The sequence below is a fragment of the Phoxinus phoxinus genome (assembly GCF_949152265.1).
Source record: "Phoxinus phoxinus genome assembly, chromosome: 1".
Lineage (NCBI taxonomy): Eukaryota > Metazoa > Chordata > Actinopteri > Cypriniformes > Leuciscidae > Phoxinus > Phoxinus phoxinus.
In genome coordinates, this window is record NC_136876.1 from 49653977 (window position 1) to 49679870 (window position 25894).

Here is a 25894-nt window from a genome sequence, read left to right on the forward strand (position 1 = left end):
TTAATTAACGTGGTGAATCACTTATAGAAGTAACTTTCACTTGAAAAGGGGACAATAATAAAAAATAAAAAAATTAATTTAAAAAAAAAATGAAGAAAATATTAAGGTCTGTAAATATGTGAAACACCCCCTAAACATGCAATTTTTATAGTATAGTTGGTAAATTAAATGTAGCCTGGTTTATTGTGTTGCCAGTTTTAAGCAAATTCTGTATTTGAAAAGATACTATATGCAACAACAAAAACCATTTCATAAAAGTATTTAAGAATCATCTAGAGTAACAATGACATTGAATGATCTCTCTGTAATTATAATCCAGAATTATTATTATTTTATTGTCAAGTGGGTCTGTAAGGAATAGCTCCATTGACCTATCCTGGCAAGCCAGACCCACATCAAGATGTTAGGTCTGGGAACTCTCCATTGGCAGGGCTCAATCCGAGCGGTGGGATAAACGGTTGTTTCCCTCTGCATGCAATAGGATAGCGCTACAACCAACCAGAGCAACGAACGGTTGTGGCTGAGTGAGTCCCATGCGTTTTCCCACCAGCGGAGCTAGTTTATATATTAAACTTTTTCGGCAAAACTCCGAACACATCTTCCTTTTTTAAGAATGACTTAAGTGCCGTTCTGTGTTCTTTTCTCGAAGAAAAGCTTAACTCCAAGTCCTACAGAGTCGCGGCCAAAGCCGATTCGAAAGGCCGCTGTTCGCCAGTTGCTACACTGGCTGCGAAATAAAATTTGCTGCCGTTAGAGTGCGTCTAGATTTCTAGGCTACCATTGACCCATATTGTTCTTAATAAACCTACTATGCTCAGAACCCTTTGAACCTCATACACAGACATGTTTTTACTTCACATAACATATTATATTATACTATAGGGCCCAATAGAAAAGGCCATCTTACAAGGAGTTAATAATAAATGCTCAGTAATGAGAGACTCTCAGTCAAAGGGATTTTGAGGTATAAGATCATGTTAATGGAACTATTGTGGTCATGACTGCTTTTGTATGGGTTATTATACCTGCTAAAGTATCGCAATGACACTAAATCGCATTATAACCCGATATCTGTGAGAATATACTTCCATATGGTAAATACTGTGTAACAGCTGGTATTGGGTTTGGGTATCTGTGACAGCACCCTAGCGCTGGTCAAGTCAAGTCACCCTTATTTATGTAGCGCTTTATACAATACAGATTGTTTTAAAGCAGCTTTACAAGGATAAAAAGGAAAATGTTTCAGTGATGTAAACCAAGTTCAATTCTGCTGTAAAGCAGCTCTAAGAAAATAGTGTCATTATTCAGCTGAAGTCAGTGACCATTCACTCATGCAGCTCTAAATGGGACCATGATAAGACTAAATTTCTATTTATATTCAACAAAAATAAAGAAAAAATAAACTTGGAAAAATTTGAGTGGGCTCTCTCCTTAACTTAGCCTGAGATTTCCAAACTTTACAGTAAGTGGCCAAGTATCAACAACAAAGACAACATGCTTATAATGGCATATTTTGATTAAAGTCAGTTTCAATAAACTGTTCAGTTTTACAGTGCAGACAGATAATTAGCATCTGAAATATTTCTGTCTTTTTTTCTCAGTATCATCAACAGGAAGAGAAAGAGAGCATTTTCTCAAGTATCTGACTGTGTGTCCACGAGGAGTACCAGATCCATGATTGATCGCCGTAATCTCAGTGATAGTGCAGTGACCTTTGACCCTGTGTGAGTATCATCATGTTGATAATAATGTCGGCGTATGTGTAAAAGTGTAAGGAAGCGAGTGATAAGGATAAGGAGGAATCATCTGTGATTGATCATAATTCATGTGTTCGGTGAGCGTGCGACGAGTAGGTGGTGTTTCACTGTGAAACATTCAGGAAGGATATCATTTCCAATAGAAACGTGATGTGGTCACATGGGTTTCAATGATCTAATATCAAAATGTTTTAAATCCATGCAAGGCTGTACATTAACTTTTTTTTGCACCTATATCACTGTTGCTACAGAGGTTAAAAGTTTTGTAGCACAGGCCACACAATTGTAGCACAAGTATAAAACGTCAGTTTCAATCTCTGAAAACAACCACAGTAATTAACAAAAAGTTCATGCATGTAATGTAATGTCTGCTTCATTCATATTCGTAGCCGGAGAGTGCCTTAATGCAGAAAGTCCACAAGTGAGGTTCATAGAAGTCGTAAATCTTCTGACGTTCCAGGAAATCCCTTATATGGACAAAGTCATCCAGCTATCACTGTAGCAGAATAAAACGCAGATAGAGAGGTTTTGACTAAAGAAACATGAAGACAATACACATACGATTGCAAAAATATATGGTTTATCTGTGTTCTTGTAGACATCTCTTCATAAGAATAAAGTATATTTATATTATGTAATGCTAATCGGCATAGCCGTATCACTGAATAGTAGGGGTGTAACGGTACATGTATTCATCATGAACAGTCATGGTACGGACTTCACGGTTCGGTGCATAGAGTCAGACGCCGAATACAGTCAGTCACAGGCGATCCACACTCCAATCCAGAAGGGGGCGCGTGCGGTAATGCAACACTGTTTGCTAACCGCCACCGCAGGAAAAAGAGGCGATCTATGCTCCAACCCATAACAAGACTTCAGATGGCACGCAAGAGCTTGCTTGTAGAAATACGCTGAGTTCCGATTAAAGTTTGCTCCACTAACTTCACAAAATGGAAACCGGGGCAGTAGAAAGCGCCGCCCTATTTGTTTTCTTTATTTTACAAAAGCACCATTTTTTTGTTTTTATTGTGAGTGTACACAAATAATCAAACCGTTTAAAGTTTAGAATTATGACTGTATAGTCCTTACAGATTTCTCAAAATACATGGATAATGTGTCCCGGGATCGTTTGACTTTGGTTCATTCACAATGCCAGTGATTTTCCGGAATCTGTGCGTGCAATCATGCAATTTTTGTTGTTATTCTTAATAATTGCTCAGACCTGCAGAAGAAAATATTTGACACATGGCACTGACAATTCAACCAAATACAAAGTATGCTTTTTACCTGAAAGATAGATGCAATGATTAATGCATCCATGGCCAGGATATAATTATAAAATATGACATGATTTTAAAAAAGTGACTTATAACATTGACTATGCAATACACTTTAATTTATTTAGTGCTAATAAAATGATTAAGCCTATTTGGAGAGAGAGATGTTTATAATGTAACAATATGTCATCGTGTGATAATGAAAATATGACTAGGCCTAGACTACTTGTTCTGAGCAGGTGTTGTCAGTGAACAGGCTGTAAAACTGTTGGCTAATTACAGTAACTCATGAAAAACTGATGGTAATTATCTGGGAAACATTCTCTAACAGCAGTCAAGTTGTCATTGTTTGTGTCAAACAAGTTGTGAATTTGTTGTAACATTAAAACAGGAGATCATGAGGAGATCCAGTGTTTTTCTCTGTGGGTGAACGAAACTTTCAGAAGATCATGTGAACAATTCCAGGATATGCTTTTTTCCCCATGGGTTGTTACGTTAAATCTTACCCAGATACAATAGTGCTATTTTCTGATTGGCTATTGTGTAGCCCCTTTCTCTTTTTTTTTGATTGGCTGTTAAGTGGCAGGCTCAACTAAGAACTCCAGGGGAGACATGGCGACACGCTTGTTTCCTGCCGAACCGAATCGTGACAGCTGCGCGGCCAGATAAATTTTGGGCGCTGCGGCATATTAAATATATTATAAATAGTTTTTCCGCGTGAGAAATACAATGTGTGGCGGGAGTGCATGACAAAAGACTGAAATGAGTGACTGTCATGCTCAATGCGTGACACGTGAGAGCCCTGCTTATGTGTGATTGTGTCTGAGGCTGCGATCTAACTCTGGTCTTCTAGTCAACTGAACAGGTTCTTTACCACTGGGCTATTGTGGACAACAAACAGCAGGCGGACCCAAGGGCAGAAAGGCAAATCCAAAAATACAACAGACTTAGCTTTCTTGACAACAAAAATACAAGCATAGTAAGCTCAAGACTGAACACAGCTGAAAGAAAGAGGCATGCTTAAATAGGCCAACACAAACAAGCTAATGAACCCCACAGGTGGGATAAATCAAATAATAATGAGTGGCAACACAATGCGCCACCTAGTGGTTATGAGAGTCATTACAGGTCAGCGCCAACTACAGGCAAGGAGAGTCATTACAGGCTGGAGCCTTACAGTATGACCATAACTTATGAAGTATTTTAAGTTGTTTACGCTGACAAAATCACTTAGCATTGTGCCGATTTGTGTCATGACCCGGGAATTGGGAAGCCTCGGGTGCCGCTTCACTCGCTGTCTCTTTGTGGAAAGGTGAAGTAGGCTCCTTCGCTCATCCACGTGTTAATGAACTCTCACGCGCAAAGATAATAGGTAGGTAGGTAAGCTTTATTGTCCCCCATGGGGCAATTTAGTTTACAGTCAGCAGTCACATACAACATACCATCGACACAAAAAACAAAGAACACATTGTAAAACAATACATTAAATATACTCATTCATTTAAAAGACTAATCGCTCTGGGGATCATGGACTTTTTGAACCTGTTGGTGTTACCCCGTGGAACTTTATAACGACGCCCAGAAGGAAGCAATAAAAACTCTTGGCACAACGGATGAGAAGGGTCAGCAATAATAGCCTTAGCCTTCCTCACGCATCTGACCCTGTACACCTCGCTAAGGTCATTTAAGGCAATTCCAGCAATCTTACTACACACTTTAACAACATCATTAAGACGGTTCTTTTGCTTCTCCAAGAGAGAACCGTACCAACAGATAAATGAGAAAGTAAGAATTGATTCAATAAAACAGGAATAAAACATTTTCATAAACGTAGTATCCAGGTTAAAATTTCTAAGTTTCCGATAAAAGTACATACGTTGATGAGCTTTCTTGCAGACAGCATCTACCTGCGACTCAAAACGCAACTTATTGTCAATGACCGTCCCCAGGTATTTGTAGTTCTCTACCTGATCCACAGCCTGGCTGTTGATGAGAGCAGGAGGAAGAGACACAGGTGACCTGCCAAAGTTGATGTACACTTCTTTAGTTTTGTTCACATTTATGTTTAGAAAGGCAGTTCCACACCACTCAACAAAATCTGATAAAACAGGACCATGCCCACAGTCTTTCTGACTTAGAAGTGAAACAATGACAGAGTCGTCAGCAAACTTAACAACATGACGACCTGGATAGCTGCTCTGACAGTCATTAGTATATAAAACAAATAAAAGTGGCGACAGTACACAGCCCTGCGGAGATCCGGTTGATGACAAAAGAACATCCGATTGGATCCCATTCACCCTGACTCGCTGAGGCCGCTCTGTTAAGAAGTCCATCAGCCAACTGATCAAACCTGGATCAATGTTGAAGTTTTGTTTCAGTTTATCAGCTAAAACATGAGGCTGAATACAGTTAAATGCAGAAGAAAAATCAACAAAAAGCAGCGTAATGACAGCGTAGGCTACGTGCTACACATTAATCAAACCAATACGTTTGAAAACATCCATTGCATTTTACCGCACATCATTAGTCAATCTATCAGTTAGAGTAACAAATCAACAATTCCTTCATTTTTTTTATCTGGGGGGCCGGACATGTAAAAGTACTCAACTCGCATCGAACCGTGACACCAAAACCGAGGTACATACCGAACCGTGACTTCTGTGTACTCTTACACCCCTATTGTAGAATACTATACAAGAATAGTATTCTGCCTCATTCTGTGATATGAAGCATCGTCAGACCACAAAAGGAAGTTATTTCAAACACTCGATTAAATGTTCTCTTTTGTTGGACAAAAGGTTTGTAAAGCTACTGATCACAAGTTTGTGAAGATGTTTGGTGCGTATTGCTTTTTCAAATGCATGTTAAAAGTGACTTAAATTCAGAGATGGAACAGCATTTACTGATTGATCCGCTCTGATCACAGTGCTGCGATTCACCATGTAATGTAATTTAATTGAATAAGTCATTAATTAGTTACTTCCATAATCGCACTAAGCCAAATCACGATATTTGTTTAATTTCGGTTATTCGTACACCCCTAGATTAACCTCACATACAGACAAACACACAACTAACTCTCACTTCACACAAACAAGTGGTTCTGTCTCACACACATGTAAAACTTTATCGCACAGCCCTGCCCTGTTTTACATCTTTATTGCTGAGTACTTGGTGAATCATTGAAAACAAGGCCTATGTGGACTGTGCCAAAGTCTCCAGCTTCAACACATTTCGGCCTCAACAAATATTCACCCAATTACTATCCACAGAAAAGATCTTTGGTCATTTGATAATCAGTGAGAGCTAATGAGGAAGTTATTATTAGATGTGAAAAATTATTTATAGGGTTGTAAAAGTTAAACTGTTTACTCATCTCATTAAATACATTTTAGTAAATTTTGTTAACACATTTAATGTTTTATATTTTTAAAATATAAAATCTTCAAAAAATCTTCACAGGTGATTAGAACTGAATCCTTGTTCACACACACAAAAGTTTCTAGCAGAGCACTGGTTAAACACTACTGTAAATGATAGAGGAAGACCTTTATGAGGCAGAAAGCGCCATCCTGTTTGTCTTTTCTTATTTTAGAAAAGTACAATGTTTTGTTTTTATTGTGAGTGTACAATAAAATAATGTCTTACTCTTATCTGTATGACCTTAAATGACAGAGTATTTTAAGATGTTTCCACTGTTTAATGACACAAAATCATTTGGCATTGTGCCGATTTGTGTCGTGACTCGTGGAAGTCTCACTACAGTGATGAAACATGCGTGTTCTGGAAATGGGAAGCCTCAGTTGTCACTTCATTTGGCGCCTCCTTGTGGTAAGGTGAAGTAGGCTCGCTCAGATGTAAATTACTCTTTTTCTCCTCCTCGCTCATCTTTCCATGATCTCTTGAAAAAGTGTAATATTGAACTCTGTGCATCCGCCATTGCCACTGCATGGTAATGCACTCTCATACGCAAAGCAAACTAATCATGGCAAAAGTTTTTTTTACCCATTATTCTATTTATTTTGTACTTAACATAAGAGGTGCTTTTCAGTTTTGTAGTTGATTGTGACCAATTACCTTTTGTTTTTTGTTTATCAGCCCTGCAAAAAATATGACCTAAGCAAGAGTGCATTCTGTTTACTGTTTAGTGCTTCATACACTAGAGGAGGCTGTACTGTACCAGCTACCTCAGGGGGGACTAAATGCTGCTAGGTAGAAATGTAATTTGCACCACTGTCTGTTCAAAATAAATTAAAAGAAACTAGCATTGGGGATTTGTTGCTTTTTCCTGTTGTACCAAACTCATATATCGAACAGTGACCCCAAAACTGAGATAAGTACCGAACCGTGACTTCTGTGCACCGGTACACCCCTGATAACTAATAATAATTATAGTTAGGAACTGATTCAGTATTAGATTAATCACAAATAAATATTGTCATTTTTTGACAAAATAATTATATTGTTGTTGTTACGTGCATATGTGGGGCGGCAGTGGCTCAGTGGTTCATGTAGATTGTCTACAAACCGGAAGGTTGGTGGTTCAATCCCCGGTTCCACCTGACCAAGTGTCGAGGTGTCCATGAGCAAGACACCTAACCCCAGCTGCTCCCGACGAGCTGGATGGCGCCTTGCATGACTGACACCGCCGTCGGTGTATGAATGAGTGCGTGAATGGGTGAATGTGAGGCTATGTAAAGCGCTTTGGTGGCCATTGGGTCTGTGAAAGCGCTATATAAATGCAGTCCATTTACCATTTACCATTTCTTAGGTCTGTTTCACACCAGAACGGTAAAGTGCATATTATTTTCAGCGTCCATGTTAACAGATTAGAACTTTCACACGGTACAATGAGGTGCCCAACAATGCGTAGCAGGAGCTGAAGCAGTGGTGCTGTGCACGATTCTGTGTCAAGTATTTTTTTGCTGTGCTGTTCACGCTCACTTAAAGAAACAGTGCATTTTTCATGATCAAACTTAAAATGGATTACTGACACCATCAGCTGCAGTTGGCTCTAGAAATGTGATTAGTCCTGAAATCACAGTGTGAATGCACTAATTCAGCTCTGCATAAGCACAGCTTTTGTGCTGCTTCTGCTCTGCTACGCTCTAGTGTAAAAAGGGCTCTATGCTTCTTCCTATAATTTCTCTGTGACATGTTTATTTAGACAGAAATTATTTTTGTCACCTGGGTTAGATGCACCAATATCATTTTCAAACAATCCTTGTGGTATGATTTCAAATCAGAAATTTAATATTAAATATAATACATGTTTCTATTCCTTTCTGTTTGTTTATGTCTCTCTGTTCTTCTTAATGTATTTTCAGTGGTGTGAGAGCTGACCAGATCAGAGATGTGTCCTGTCAGACCAGCACATCCTCCTGTCAGAAACACATCAGTCATCATGACACAGAAGCAGTCCTGCAGCTCGATTCTCAGCAGCCAGTGCATGATGATCTGCAGAGAGTCAAAGACCAGCACAAAACCAGCATGAAGAACAAATATGAGAACTTATTTGAGGGAATCAAACTACAAGAGAATAAGACCCTCCTGAACAGGATTTACACACAGGGAGAGAGTGAAGGAGTGAATGAAGAGCATGAGGTGCTACAGATGGAGAGAAGTTACAAGACCCTCCAAGACACTCCAATCAACTGCAATGACATCTTTGATCCTTCACCTGAGCTAGGATACGAGGAGAAAAGAAGAGAGAAGAAAGAGAAAATCAAGACTGTTCTTACTAAAGGCATCGCTGGAATCGGAAAAACCGTCTCTGTGCAGAAGTTCATTCTGGACTGGGTCGAGGGAAAAGCCAATCAGGATGTAGATTTCATATTTGTGCTTCCATTTAGAGAGCTGAACTTGATTCGAGATCATCAGTACAGTCTTCACAGACTTCTACTGGACTTTCATCCTGAACTTCAAGATCTGGACTCAAAGATTTATGATGAGTGTACAGTTGTGTTAATATTTGATGGTCTGGATGAAAGCAGAATTACACTGATGTTTTCAGACAGTGAGAAAGTTTCTGATGTGACTGAGACTTCATCAGTGGGTGTGTTGATGTCAAACCTCATGAAAGGAGATCTGCTTCCCTCTGCTCTCATCTGGATCACCACCAGACCAGCAGCAGCCAATCAGATCCCCTCAAACTACATCAACCGTGTGACAGAAATTCAGGGATTCAATGACCTTCAGAAGGAGGAATATTTCAGGAAGAGAATCAGTGATGAGCATCAAGCCAGCAGAATCATCTCACACATCACAAAAGCAAGAAGCCTCCACATCATGTGTCACATACCCGTCTTCTGCTGGATCTCCTCCACTGTGCTTCAAAACCTCCTGAAACAAGACCTCAGTGCAGAAATCCCTCAAACTCTGACTGAAATGTACATACACTTCCTCCTCATTCAAACTAGTACGGGGAACCAGAAGTATAAAGAGAGAGATCCAGAGAATATTCAGCAGTCCAACAGAGAAGTGATTCTGAAACTTGCTGAACTGGCTTTCAATCAGCTGATGAAGGGCAATGTGATGTTCTATGAGGAGGACCTGATTGAGAGCGGCATAGATGTCACGGACGCCTCAGTGTATTCTGGGATTTGCACTGAGATCTTTAGGGAGGAATCTGTGATTTACCACAGGAAGGTTTACAGCTTTATACATCTGAGCTTTCAGGAGTTTTTTGCTGCACTGTATGTGTTTTTCTGCTATTTACACAAAAACAAGGAAGTTCTGAAAATATTCCTTACAGGAAAGTCCAGAACTCAGTCTGGGAATGTTTCTCTGGATGTGTTTCTGAAGGGAGCAATGAATAAAGCCTTGACAAGTAAAAATGGACACCTGGATCTTTTCCTTCGATTCCTTCATGGCATCTCGCTAGAGTCCAATCAGAGACTCTTACAAGATCTCCTTATTCACACAGAGAACAACCCAGAGAGCATCAAGAAAATAATCCAAAACCTTAAACGAGGTCAAAAAAACAATATCAGTCCTGAAAGATGGATGAATCTGTCACACTGCTTGATTGAGATGAAGAAAAATGCTGTTGTTGAAAAAATGCAGGCATTTTTCAAATCTGCAACAAAAAACAAAAACCTTTCTCTTGCACAATGTTCAACTTTGGTAAACATGATTCTGATGTCAGAGGAGGTGATGGATGAATTTGACCTTAACAATTATGCATTCAAATCAAAAGAAGGTCGAATGAGACTGTTACCTGCTTTGAGGAACTGCAGAAAAGCTCTGTGAGTATGATGATCTAATGATATTACTATATGTTTAACACAATAACGTTTAACAAAAGTTATAATGAAGGTTTGATCAAAGTTATCTGGAACTATTTTGTTCACAGTCATAAAACACAAATGATTGTAGTTAAGTGTTGTTTTCATTCTCAAACAAATTATTGATTAATACATTTGTAAAATGTAAAAAAAAGTTTAAAAAAATTACAAACCCAGTAACACTAGTCTAAGGCAGTTTCTGATATAAAACAATCCCATCAATTAAAAACATGTAATGACAGAATTCATCTATAAATAATTTTAAAATTAACGGGAAAAAAAATAAGCTTACACGTAAAATGTGACATAATATTCATAAAATTTCACATACTGTGCTTATTTTAATTGTTGGATCCTTCTGTTGTAAAGACCAGAGAATGACAATCTTGCAATCTGGTGGGGATATCAGCACACCAGCATGCCTCTTTAACCAAAGTCCTCAAATTTTTCAGATTGGCACAATGTAATCTCACTGATCAGTACTGTGAAGTAGTGGCTTCAGCCCTACAGTCATCAAACTCCTCCCTGAGAGAGCTGGACCTGAGTAACAATGACCTTCATGATTCAGGAGTAAAGCTGCTCTCTACTGGACTGAAGAGTCCAAACTGTCAACTCATCACACTAAGGTTTGATTTTCACATTGTGTAGCAATTAGCTCAAAGGAAAATATATGTATTATTAATTAACCATTGCGTTTGGTGGTTCTAGTGCTGGTAAAATCTTCAGTTCTACCTTAATTTATAGGGTTGGTTATCGTTTAAATTTGAACGATTCTGATTCTTATCGATTCCTAATTTTGATTTCAAAAAGGTAAAAAATAATTAATAATTGATAAAACTTTTAAACTTTAGTGTTATTGCAAAATATTTATTTGTAGCTGAATATCATGAACAAAAATCAACAGGCTAAAGAACACCTACTCAAGGAACGTTTGCCTGTGGTTTTTTAAAATACCATAGAAAAACAACATAAGGCCAACAGAATCAAACGACAAAAGGCAAACGGAAAATTACTGACAGCTCTTGAATAAATAACTTTAACTTTAATAAGCATTATTCTATCAATGTATACAGTGAAAACCATGCAGTGTTATTTTGTGAGATATATATACCATAATCTATATGTATCACCTTACATTAAAAAAATTTCATTTAACAGACGCTTTTATCCAAAAGAGACTTACAAATGACAACAATATAAGCAGTTAAACTAACAATAGGGCAACAATATGCAAGTGCTATGACCCGTCCCAATTTATTCTAACGCAGTAGCTGTATTTTTTTTTTTTAAGATAATAGATATAGAATAGAAGATAAAGTGTTAGTATTAATGGATCAAGTGTTGCCGAAAAAGATATGTCTTCAGCCGTTTCTTGAAAATGGACATGGACTCTGCTGCTCTGGTTGACTTCGGCAGATCATTTCACCAGCATGGAACAGACCAGAAAAAGGTCAGAGAAAGAGATTTAGTGCCTCTTTGAGATGGCACCACAAGACGGCGTTCACTTGCAGAGTGAAAGTTTCTGGATTGCACGTAAGTCTGAAGTAATGAGTTTAGGTGAAAGGGAGCAGAGCCAGTGGTTGTTCTGTAATCAAAAGACAGTGACTTGAATTTGATTCAAGCAGCAACTGGCAACCAGTGCAATTTTGTGAGGAGAGGAGTGACGTGTGCTCTCTTCGGCTCGTTAAAGACCACTCTAGCTGCAGCATATTGGATCGGTTGCAGAGGTTTGATAGTGCAAGCTGGACCTGCCAGGAGAGCATTACAATAGTCCAGTCTGGATAGAACAAATGCTTGGACAAGGAGTTGTGTAGCATGTTCTGATAGGAATGGCCTGATCCTCCTGATGTTGTATAAGAAAAATCTGCAGGACCGGGCAGTTCTAGCAATGTGGTCTGTAAAGTTCAATTGATCATCAATCACAACTCCAAGATTCCTGGCTAACCTTGATGGAGTTATGGATGACGAGCCTAGCTGAATGGAGAAGTTGTGGTGTAGTGTTGGTTTGGCCGGGACCACAAACAACTCTGTCTTCGCAAGGTTTAGTTGAAGGTGGTGGTCCTTCATCCAGCCAACAATGTCTGTCAGGCAGGCTGAGATGTGAGCAGCTACCGTTGGATCATCAGGCTAGAATGAGAGGTAGAGTTTTGTGTCATCAGCGTAGCAGTGATAGGAAAAGCCATTTTTCTGAATCACAGAACTTAGTGATGTCATGTAGATGGAGAAGAGAAGTGGTCCAAGCACTGAGCCCTGAGGCACCCTAGTAGCTAGATCCTGGATCTTAGACACCTCACCCCTCCACGACACCCTGAACGACCTACCTGATAGGTAAGACTTGAACCATTGGAGTGCGGTCCCTGAGATGCCCTTCGTCTTTAGGATTGACAGGAGGATCTGGTGGATAACTGTGTCAAAGGCAGCAGACAGATCCAGCAGGATGATAACTGAAGATTTGGAAGCTGCTCTTGCCAGTCTCAGAGCTTCAATAACCGAGAGCAGTGCCGTCTCCGTTGAGTGTCCGCTTTTGAAACCAGACTGGTTGTTTTCCAGGAGGTTGTTCTGTGTAAGAAAGGAAGAGATCTGGTTGAAAACAACTCGTTCAAGTGTCTTCGCAGCGAATGGAAGAAGAGATACCGGTCTGTAATTTTCCAGATGTGTTGGATTTAGTGTGGGTTTCTTAAGCAGTGGGGTTACCCGAGCTTGCTTGAATGCTATGGGAAAAGTATGCGTGTGAAGAGAGGTGTTTATGATGTGCGTGAGTGCAGGCACAACTGAGGAAGAAATGGCTTGAAGTAGATTAGTGGGAATAGGATCAAGCGGAAGGGTAGTAGGGCGATTGGAAAGGATGAGTTTGGAGACCTCTGCCTCTGTGTTAGCTGGTAAGATGTGTGTGTCAGTTTGTGGTTTGGTAAACTGGCTGCTGATTGTGTTGTTTTATTTATGAAGAATGTGGCAAAGAAGAGAGGTTGAGATGAGAGGAGAAGGTTTTGAAAAGCATGCGAGAGTCAGAAGAATTGTTAATTTTGTTGTGATAGTAAGTAATTTTACCATTAGCGCATTAGAGATATTAGCTGAGAAGGAAGAGAGAAGGGATTGATAAAGACCAAGGTCAGTAGGATCTTTCGATTTGTGCCACTTCCTCTCTGCACCCCTGAGTTTAGAACAATGTTCGCAGAGAACATCAGATAAACAGGGGACAGAGAGTGTGGCGTGGGCTGGCCTGGGGGAAAGGGGGCAGAAGTTGTCCACGCAGGGTGTTAAAGTGGAGAAAAGAGTATCAGTGTCACTGTTAGTATCTAGTGTTGAGAGCTGATCAGGTGGAGGAAGTGTGGATGAAACCAATGAGGATAGGTGAGAGGGTGGGAGTGAGTGTAGGTTTCGCCGAAACTCATTTCCATGGCGACACGTCACACAGGAAGTTTTCAGACGCAACTTTCTTTTAATTTGTATAGTTCACTTGAGGCAGTTTCTATGGCTTTTTTTATGAAGCATATCGAGTGTGCATCAATGTAACACATTAACTCGAGAGTGTATCAGTGTGCAGCATGAATCTCCACAAAACTTGCATGCTCTCAAATATAGTGTTCTCATGGCTCTACTCTAGCTCAGATATTATGTGTGTGCGGTTATGGAGTGTGGGCACCAACCGGCAGAAACATTAATCGCATATTGTCAAATATTTTAGTGTGATTTGTCGTTTAAATCATGTCAATTGATCTATAACACACGACAGAGAATCAGATCTGTTGGATTAACATCACGTAAAGTAATTCTCCCGAAACACATAAAAGTAAGAGGCCGGTGAACTGAGAAATGAACAGAGTAAACTTTATAGTTAACTACACAAGTGTATCTTATATAAAACACGTCGGCAAATTTTTATTGCAGAAAGAATTATTATTATTGCTTTCCATCATAAACAGCAGTGTGTATTTAACAAAAAAAAGTTGTATCTGGTAGCATATTTAATGTATATTTAAATGTCTGAAACTTAAAATAAACTTTGTGATTAAAAACACTGAATAGTTGTGATACAGATGGTACTCAACCAGAATGCCTATTACCGCCGCGACAGGCACCGCGGCGAAACTACCGCGGTAAAAATAATCCAGTCGCATTTCAAAGTCATTCGCGAAATGACCGCCAGGTGGCGCAGAGGGACATTGTGCAAAACAGCCGCTATTGCCGTATTTTGAAATGTAAGCGGGGTTAATGTCAATTAACAGATGAAATAGGCTAATATAGAACATTGTTTAGGACAGAAAAATAGAATCATAATTTTAAAATAGAGACGAGAACAATATAGCCTTTATTTCATATGTAACCTAGACGTCGGTGGGCGACATAAGCCTATTGCCCGTTGGGAGCAGCGTGATAAAATAATAATAATAACAAAAATAACGAACAAAAATAAATTAGGTGCAAAGAAGCTGATTATTTGTTTACTACTCAACTGAGGAATGAGACGAATGATGAGCGCTTTTCTGGAAGAGATTGGATAAACCGGGCATTTTTAAATGAGTATATTCATGGCCGAGTGGTAGAACTTACGTATCGGTCATTTGGATGACACGGGTTCGAATCCCGTACAAACAAAGATGATTGTACATTTTATATTAGCCTATTAATGCATGTCATAGCCTATTATTAATGCAGACAAACAAAACATTTTTTTTATACAGGATAGCCTTTTTTTTGGTTCATATAGAGTTTGTAAAACATGGTTTTAATAAGGTGCGATTTGCCAGGGGGGACGGGGATTTCCTTCTGGTCTAAACATCCCTGCTTCTGCTGAATTATTTTAATCCCCCCTCCCTCCACAGTAACCAATGCTATAAATTACTTCACCAATAGACCATTTAAAATATATAAAATAAAGATATGCAACAGGCACGTTTAACCCTCAGGGGTCTGAGGTGTTTTCTGGGTCCTGGAGGTGTTCTGACATGCTCTAACATTTGTGCTTATTTCTGTTACTTGTGACATTTTCATGACTAAAGTATTATTACACTGCATTCAGCACAAACTCTGCTACAATAATATGTCAGCAGCATGTATGTAAAAGTTTGTAGTTTTGAGATAATAACATTTATGCGTGGTTTGTGAAAATGACCAAAAAAAAAGTCACTGAAATAATGTCATGAAAGACAAACTAATTATTTCGTCGCAAGGCTTTTGAAAATTGTATCACGTAGCCTAGAATATTTGCTCCAAAACTATGTGAAAATCATCCTGAATACTCATTCAGATAAGACAATATATTGATTTAAAATTTGTATGACATGTTTTGTGTAAGAAAGCTTTATGCGAGGAGGCGTTAACCACCATGAATATTGAGTGTTTCACACCTGAGAGAGACAAAGAGCCTCCCATAATGGCCCTATTAGGAGCTCTCAGGCACTATCATTACATTACCTTGCACAAAGAATGAGGAGATTTAAAAAAAAAAATGGCTTTTTGATTGTTTGAATTTATTTACAACACAACATCATCCAAAGATACACAACAAATGGCAAAAAGCACATTATTTAACACACTGAACTAAAGACAGAGACTTAACCAGTCACACACCTTTCCTTTCCTGAAACATAGTGCATACCTGTCATTTCCAAGGTGTTTGATTTTTCACTTTACCTCCTCATGCTCATGTTGAAGTCAGCAGGACGGGTAGCTACCTAAAATATATATATATATATATAAAAAAGCTGTGAGCATGCTGATATCAAGAAGAAACCAGGGCTGCATGATTGTGGGAATACATTTTAGATTTCTGGTGAAAATTCCTTTTTAAAATTTACAAAATACACACACACACACACACATATATATATATTTGTTGTGCCTTGTAGGCATATACCTGCACTGCAAAAAATGATTTTCTTACTTAGTATTTTTGTTTTGTTTCCAGTCCAAATATCTAAAAATTATTAAATCAAGAAGCATTTACTAGAGAAGTAAAATGACATAAGAAATTCTATTTTGTTTTAAGATAAAAATAAAGTAATTTAAGTAATTTTTGCTTAAAACGAGCAAAATTATCTGCCAATGGGGTAAGCAAAAAAATCTGAATTCGAATAGAAAACAAGAAAAAAAATCTTAATTCAAATGGAAACCAAGAATTTTTTGCTTACCCCATTGGCAGATAATTTTGCTCGTTTTAAGCAAAAAATACTTAAATTACTTTCTTTTTATCTTAAAACAAAATAGAATTTCTTATGTCATTTTACTTTTCTAGTAAACACTTCTTGGTTTAAGAATTTTTAGATATTTGGACTGGAAACAAAACAAAAATACTAACTAAGAAAGTATTTTTTGCAGCAGGGCTGAATCAAATAATAAGAACAGTATAGCAGGCATAGTTAAAAAGGAACACTTCAGTAACACTACACTAGAGAAAAACATATTGATTATCATATGTTACTTCAAATGTTTACATCGATATGACGTTATGAAATGAGATTGCATAAAATCATGGTTTGCTTTTCAAACGCACGTCGCGCGAATGCGTTTTCAAACTCTCACAGCGCGTGCAGGGGACATTCACTGAAGCATCGAGCAACAGTTCAATGGCAATATGAAGTTTATGCAACAATAACACTAACTAATATAATTCAGGATTATTTCTTACCTTAAAATCGTTCTTGTCTTCAAATCGCGATCTTCTTCTTCAGATGTAAACCCAATAATCTCACAGCATGTCTTCCAAACTCGACGACTGAAGAGGACTGATAAAGTTTGCCGCTTTGTTGTTGAGGTAATGGGGGCGTTCGCGCGACACATGGACGATTTGCATCTCTATATGTTTTGCGCGTGTGGGTGTGGTCACATTAAAACTAATGAGGAAGGGTTAGAGAAACTGAATATCTTGTTGGTTTTATACAAATTACTTAAACAGAGAATATTTGTTTTCGTTTTGAATCAGATAATTTAAAACTACACACTTAAATGATTATAAATATATAGAGCTCACAAATGTGTGACAAGTATTCGCTGAGTTTTTTTAACCTGTTAGCCTTCAGCGCCATTTTTGAAAAATCCCCAGAAATTGCATTCTGAACCTAAAACAGATTCAGTTAATTGACCCTTTGTCCTAAAAGCACAAGCATGATCTCATTTGAAAGCTGACACCTGGCACTTTATTGGAAATGTAGAATGAATTATTGTCATAATGAAAAAAAAATTATGAATAGCTTCAAAGTTGTGTAAGTTATTAGAAATTTATTTTTATGAAACATCTTCATGAAAATTAAATTGAAGTTGGCCCGTCAGCACTCTAGAAATGCACTCCAGCTAAAGACACATGTCTGACCATGTTATATTTAAAATTTGAAGGTGATAAGTCTAAAACTCTGTATTTTGTTAAATGTTTTTCAAGATCATCTCAAATGACTTTATTTTGAATTGACTCTAAAATGCAAACTTGTGTTTATTGTCATCTATTAGCATCTATTCAGTCTATTGTCTCTATTTTTTTGTGGTGCAAACGAGCCCCATTCAGTGTCAGTCTCTCCTGCACACATTTACACCTCTCCAGCCGGCTTATGGCCATAAATATTCTTTTCCTTTGTCTCCATTATAGTGGCTAACGATCTGGCTATTCACGCCGTTTCACCCCCTAATTTCTTTCATAGTTCTCACTTTTCACATGTATAACTGTATCAAATGCCTTTCTTAAATAAATAAATATTTCAGTAAGCATTCCGATTTAGAAAAAAATCATAAAAAATAACAGCTAGATGGCAGGTGCAACTAGAGAGCTAGCTAGCATGTTAGCTTAGCACACCATCAATACACGACAATTTATGAGATTAAAACCGTGTTTGTGCTCCAAACTTACTTTAAAACGCAAGTCGAGTGTTTTAAATAATCTTCTATGAGCTTATTTGGCTTCAGAAAAGAAAATCAGACAGAAAATAAATGAGTTTATGTTATTCTGCACTATTGTAAAGTCTATATAGATTAGCATTACATTATACATATAATCTATTATTATAAAAATACCTGACATGGCTCGAAGAACACAGGTAAATCAAATATCATTGCAATCATGTTTATTGTCTTCAAAACATCTTTATCTGCATGTTACAACGATCTCTGAAAGCTAGCTGTGTTTGTGTAAGTGACGTCCTGGAAGGTCACATGGTAGGGCTCTTCTTCATGTGCAGTGCATCCGTATATGGATTATTCTGTGTATCTCTGGCGCCCTCAGTCTTCTGTATGGTTTGAAAACACAGTACATCAGAGTATCCAGCGCGCATATGATTACATGGACGCATTTTGATATAAATTCAATAAATATTATTCCTGTCTATAGAAATCTGATGTAAACCTATGAGAATATATCAATATTTCTCCAAATCTGCACATTTTTGAGCCAAAAGCCCTGAGGAACGTTGTTTTGTCACGCGTTCTCATGACCACACCACCGGAGTTTTTTTATGAATGGACGCGCTGATGCTCATAATTCACATTAAAGGTATCGACTCATTTTTTCATTACATAAATCCTGACACAAATTAAGACATAACTGTCACTATAAGTTTCTCAGAATACAATAGTGGTCAAATACTGAAACGTGAGACTTATATATTTTTAATGATGTATAGTTTGTCAAGGTAATAACATTAAATCTGATAGTAACTTTGAACTATTTAAAAAAAAAACGCTTCAGAGCGTCCTCGCTCTGGTGAAGGCTAACAGGTTAAATGTTTAGAGACATGCTCAAGAAAAAAAAGTTCACGAGACGGAGAGGCAGAAAGCACACCCTGTTTAATTTCTTTATTTTACAAAAGCACAACGTTTTGTTTTGATTGTAAGTGGACACATACAAAAGTAGACATCTCACAGATTCTTTTTTCATTTTTATTAAGTCTGTATGACCACAAATGACGGAGTATTTTAAGTTTATTCAGCTGCTATGTGAAAAAAAACGCGCAAATCACGCCGGCGTGATTGCCGACCCCAGGGGGTTAAACGACAAACAATAAAATCAGAACCAGTTTCAGTTCATGGTTCCAGTGCCTTAATGCATGCACGGCTTTCAAAATGTCACAAAGCGTTTTGAGATTATTTTGAATGAAATATTGAAGTTTTTAATTAAGTATTTTGGCACACCACGCCGAGTGGCGCTATCCATTGTTCTAAAGTCGGGTTTTATTCTGGCATGTTGAATTAGTGTTCGGCAGACGCGGCTGCGCGTTCATTTGGATTTATTTTTCTCATAACAGACAGCTAAAATAACTTAGGCTCTAATAGGCTACTCCGTAGTTTTTTAGTCATACAGATCAGAGTAGAGTAGCCTAGCCTACATCGGTCAAAACTGTAAACTTGTATTCATATTCAAACTTTTATTCAAAAGTTTATCTGTCGTCTCTGCATGTCTCCGGGAACTGCGCGTCACAAAAATGAACTGAAAGCCACTTTCCTCCGCTCAGTCACGATAAGAAATCGGCTATGTCTAAAGCTTTTAAATGTCTAAATATTTAATAAATGTTATCTGATTAGGTAATCCGTATGAAACCGAGAGGTGCAGATCTACTCAAAAGCTGTGAGCGCTTCCCAATGATGAACGGACAAGGGTGAAAATCTCGCTATAATTAAATGTAGTCTCTAGGCTAAATCGCCCTGAATTAAATTGTAAAAATAGATCAGATAATTTATTTGCCGAAATGTTGCGATATTGTTTCATTTAAGTTCATAAATATTATATAAATGTTATTTAGTTTAGCAGCAGCACAAAGCACTGTGGTTCGAGATTTATATATATAAAAAAAAATAGATAATTCACAAATCGCGCACCCTGGTTGTAAGGATCCAAAGATCCCCGTGGAATTTAACATTGAGTTGAACATTGTATTCATGACAACAAATGAACATGCGTTTGAACAAATTAACATGCGTTTGTATTTAGGCTTGCTTGGAAAAAGCTGCCCAAACCGAGGTAGCGTTTTATTTCTTCAATTATTGAAATAATTAAATGTTTATTAATAAACTTTTATGACAGAAATATTAGCCTATTAGCCTACATGTAGCCTAAATAATTAAATTATTTCATTATCAACACTTTACTAGCCTAATGCTAGGCCTATGTCTAGAATTAAGTGTGAATTGCGACTTCTCTTTGTTTTGAGTCGGTCTCGAGCTCAGATCGCCTGTGGGGGGTTGGGGGTTCAGGAGGTGTTAATGTTCCGTCTTTCATATGGAGAGTGAGCCTGATGACCAGGCAAAGGCAAAATAGGCTACTTTTAAAGATAAATCTCTCGATGTGTCCAAATGTAGGCCCTTAAATTATAAATATTGTAGTTTTATGTAGGCTATTGTATTTAAAGGGGTTTCACACACACTTTCAGTTGAAGTGTTCAATCCATTTGTTTCAACTGGTTTTGTAGAATTTTAACACGTTTGAGTATTGTGTTTGTCAACAATCTGGCATTATCTAAACATGAACTATCGACGAAACGCGTTCTTGCCAACTAAACGAATGCAAGTGAGCAGCAGATACAGAGCGCTTATTCGCGATCCACCTCGTTTTATTGTACGGTGAATTCAACCAGGCATTCTGTTTGAAGCAAGACTCAATCATGTTACAGTTTTTTTTTCGTGATTTGTCTGGATGACACACAGCGACATAAGTATTATCAGCTGTATAATGGGGTTTTACCCTGAAATCTTGTTTAATTTCGAGAGAGACCCGGCGCGCGCAGTGCAGGGAGACATAAACTAAAATAAAAGAGATCCAGCGCGAGAGAGAAGAAAATCTTAATTTATGTTGCTTTGAACTATTTTCGTTTTGTAGACTATAGCCTACTGTTTTAATTGTTTATTTAGCTGCAATTTCTTTGGCAATACAGATTTAAAATGTCGCAAGAATAAGATTCTGTTTCTTACTTAGAAAATAAACTCTAACTCGATGCAACCCTGTTTTAAATAAATAAACTGCCCCGACACTTTATTTAAACCTTGAAATGTCCAGGATCTGTTTTTAAAAATTTCTTCCTTTGCTATGACGGGTATCAATTGTCAGTCATCTCAATTTCGTGGATGATTCACAAAACAATAATTTAGCAGATTAAAGATATAGCTTCCATTTTCATTTTCTGACGCGATCGGCTGATAATCTTTCCTTCATCAGTTTTGTCGTCTGTGCAGCGGCTCTACTGGAAAGTAGCAAATTTATGTTGTAATGTGCCATTGATAATTAAACAAAACGCTTGACTTCAATAAACAGTTACCCATCTAACCATCAAGAATGGTAAAACATTTAACGCTGTCAGCCAAAGCTAGTGAGATTCGATCCCGCATCGCTTGAAACTCCGTGAAGCTCGTGCTGGTGCGTTGTCCACTGCACTACCGTCGGTCCGCTGATGAGACGTTGCTCTTGCAAAGCCTCATTGATGTAGCCTAATATTTTTTGCAAACATCTATTGCAATGTTTTGTGTTGAAATGTTTTCATTATTTATTAAATGTATTAGGCCTACATTTAATTTCAGTCTTGTGATTATATGAATTCATTTAACTACATGTTTAACTTGAATTGATCTGTTTTACCACATTTCAATCACTCTCAATGAGCCGCGGCGCGGCGGCAGATTACACAATAGAGAGAATAAACTGACACTTTTCAAAGTCTGCGATTGTAGCGCCTCTTAGCGGTCAAAGCCAGCAAATACACCCCCGCAATTTTACCGCCGCGGGAACGGCGGCGGTAAAAGTCTCATTCTGGTTGAGTACCATCTGTATGAACATTTTTATTTTTAAGGTTTCAGTTTAACTAATACCGTCTACACTGGATGCAAACGGGCGATACAACACACAAAATCTTTTGTTTTGCTCACTGTTTGAAGAGTTTTAGAAAAAGCAACCCAGGTATTGATAAATGTGTCCTAGCGATTGTGAAAGTAAACTGTAAAAACACATTCAAAACAGAATGATGGCAAATTTAGTATCTGCAGTAATTCAAATTAATTATATAGAACATTTTGTATATAGAAAATATATGTAAATACTAATATATAAAAAGCAGTAATCATGAAATAAAATAAAAGATATATTTAAAATGTATTTTTTGGTCAAGAATTGTGTTGTTAATGCAGACTATATGAAGAGTTTAAAAAAAAGTGGCTTCAGTATTGACCGATTCTTGTTAGCAATTATTATTATTTTTTATTTAAAATAATTTATTACAATTATATAAAGCAGATTATTACATATATGTATTTTGTCTTACACATGGATACGTTTTCCTTAATCTGCAATTTACTTATTTTATTAATCCATGTGATGTTGTCATTATTACATGATAACTGTGAGCATCACAGTGAGATGTAAGCCTTTCCATACTATGCTGACTATGAGTGCATACAGTTCCCTCAAACATTAGTTTGTATCTATATGGTGCATCTCTTATAGATTGTTTCTTATTACCCTGTTTAGATTGGTCTTCTGTAATCTCACTGATCAGTGCTGTGAAAATGTGGCTTCAGCTCTACAATCATCAAACTCCTCCCTGAGAGAGCTGGACCTAAGTAACAATGACCTACATGATTCAGGAGTGAAGCTGCTCTGTGCTGGACTGAAGAGTCCAAACTGTGTACTCAATATACTGAGGTATGTGTTTTAATTAGACTAATTACTTTTAGAATTATTAATCAACTATTTAGGCAATAAATGCAATGATTAATTAATTGAATATTCTAACATGTTAGACTAACAGTTATTATATCAAGTTACAACCAATTTTTATACAAAACATAATTTATTTTTTTGTGTGTGATGCTTTTTTTTATTCTTAACTCTTTCTGCTGTTACGTGGTAGGGGCGCTATTATGCATCTTCTGAAAGAGTACTGAATTTCCTGATCAAAACACATGCAAAGGAGAATGCGAAAACAAGTGATATACAGTATGTAGTTATATGCATATATAAAATAACACGATCATCAACATTAAAGGGTTAGTCCATTTAAAAAAAAAATGTTGCTGATAATTTACTCACCCCAATATCATCCAAGATGTCCATGTCTTTCTTTCTTCAGTTGAAAAGAAATGTATGTTTTTGAGGAAAACATTCCAGGATTTTTCTACACAGAATGGACTTCAATGGCAACCAAATATTCAGATGTTCAAAGAAGGTTCAAATGTCTGTCTCAATGCAGCTTTAAATGCTCGACATGATCCCAGTCAAGAAATAAGGGTCTTATCTAGCAAAACGATCTGTCATTTTCTAAAAAAAATAAAAATGTATATACTTTATACGTCTTGTGCTGGTCTGCGACGCCCCACGTATTACGTCATCACATTGTGAAAAAATCACGAAAGTGAAAATGCATCAAATGAGATTAATGTTAGGGAATCAGCATCATCATCAGCATCATGAATTTTATTTATAATGCACTATACATTTGACATCAAATCTCATAGTGCTAAAGCACATCTGGAGCACATCTGGAGCACTTAACCTAAGTACACAGGCTCACCTGAAAATGAGCATACCATGACTAATGGGCATACCATGACTAATGGGCCTGGTAGTGAATTAATCCGCCAAATTCAGCTATCAATGAGTGCTGGAGAATAGAACCAAAAATTACATGTCGTTACATGCTTGTTTTAATTTTATGTTTATCCATCAACATGATTGGCTGGAAATAGAGTAATCGGTCTTGTGACTCCCGTCAAATCAAATCTTGCATAGATATCTTTATCCATAGCAGTAGATGGTGCCAAATGCTGTTAATCATGACTGCTGTGGAAGCACATTCTTCAAGCATCAATTCAGTTGAGATATCAGCATCTTCCTCTAATTTGAAGAAACATGTTAAGGTGAATTTCGGATTTCTGCTTACTAAATGATTTGTATATAGGCTACAAGGTCTACAATTTTATGTAAGGTTATGGGTACAATGTTAATAACTCCGGCAAGTGCCATGTTCATAATGCGGGAATTTCCCACTCCCATTTACTTCAGCATATAGAGAGGTGTGCGATCTCCACTGCCGTGTCTATCCCTCAAGCCTTGTTTATGCTTTCGCCTGGTTCAGTACTGCGAGCCTCCGCTGACTGTGCGCGCATCTCCCCAAACAGACTAGGCATTTAAACTTGATAGGGCGTGACTGAGTTATTGTCCACTAAACCATCAGGAAGCAGCGGTGAGAAGTTAGGTACACACATGACGATGTTTGTTTTTAGTATACTTCACCAAACCTACACTACAAAAGAATCAAATAATTGTGTAAATTCCAGTAAACCTGGATACTAAAATGAATACTTGTGATATTAGAGCAAAATATATGGATATGAAAACATAAGTATTAAACTTTATTAAACAACAAATAATTTCTAATTAATATATTTTCTAATTTCATTAAACATTTTCAGTTAATTGCATCAACATTTTGAATGAATATGGACCTTTATTTTCATTAAAGGTCCCGTTTTTCCTGTGTTTTTGAAGCATCGATTGTGTTTACAGTGTGCAATATAACATGTGTTAATTTTTTGTGTGTAAAAAAACACAGTATTTTTCACAAAATGTACTTATCTGTATACCGCTGTTTTCACTGTCCTAAAAACAGGCTGATGACTTCCTTGTTCTATGAAGTCCCTCCTTCAGAAATACGTAACGAGTTCTGATTGTGCCAGCGGTTCCTGTGTTGTGATTCGACAGCAGCTTAGCGCACATCGCCCGGAAAGGTCACGCCTCTTACCATAACGTGGAGATGCATACTATTGTTATTGTAAACATATCTTTAATATTACCTCATCATAATGAATGAAAATAATTATTTCATATTTTCTCCGGGATGAAAATAACAGCGTCTCGACGACATGACAAACACTCTAGAAATGCTACTCTTCCTCTTCTCTGTAGGAGCGCAACAAGACCACGCCCCCTTTTTTATGTATTACTGTGGGCGGAGGTTAGTCAAAAAACTGTTCTAGTGACGTCATTAAAGCAGGAAGTAGAGATGTAGTCCAAACCGGCCGTTCCTGTAGGCTTTGAAAGGGGACTTCTGTTAAATAAAATATCTCACTTGGTATTGAACTTTGAGCTTTATAATTTTACAGGTATTATTAATGCTCTAACAGCAACATTACACACTAGCTAAAGTTTACCAAATGGGATCACGAAGAACAGGACCTTTAAAAGACAAATTTCTGCTATTTTAGGCCCATTTTTAGACAATTGCAAAATGGGTGCCACCAATGTACCTGATGAGCAGGAGTCGCTTCGAAGTTGTGCATCTTTGGAGCCATGCATCAAATTACAAAAAAAATGCCGTGCACACTGCTACGCGAAATGGGGGCTTGTGCACTCAACATGCATGACCGCCCACACTGCAATGATGTTATTTTTGCCACGCACACTATCACGCTTATATTGGATATAAATGTTCTATTTGTTAATAGGGCATTTGTGGACAAATTTGTTTAGATGTAATGGGTAAAAATAGAGTTTGTATTTTGAAGTGAAAGTTTAAAGTTAGATATTTGGATAACTCGCAGTATTAGTGTTGCATTAGTGTTGGGCAATATTATCAATTATTCGCTGAAAGTGAACTTGAAAAATGTG

The 25894-nt window shown here is 37.5% G+C and overlaps 1 protein-coding gene across 3 annotated transcripts in view; it reads left to right on the forward strand.

Moving 5' to 3' along the window:
• The window catches only part of LOC307003584 (NACHT, LRR and PYD domains-containing protein 3-like), a 32781-nt gene that overhangs the window by 2841 nt on the left and 4046 nt on the right, over positions 1–25894 (forward strand). For 2 of the 3 annotated variants that reach the window (XM_079622222.1, XM_079622223.1), the window contains exons 3-6: positions 1602–1724; positions 8365–10284; positions 10776–10949; positions 22757–22930. In XM_079622222.1, coding sequence (XP_079478348.1) covers positions 1602–1724; positions 8365–10284; positions 10776–10949; positions 22757–22930 — 2391 coding nt within the window. The remainder of the gene's footprint in view (positions 1–1601; positions 1725–8364; positions 10285–10775; positions 10950–22756; positions 22931–25894) is intronic. The other variant, XM_079622224.1, reaches the window with a different exon arrangement.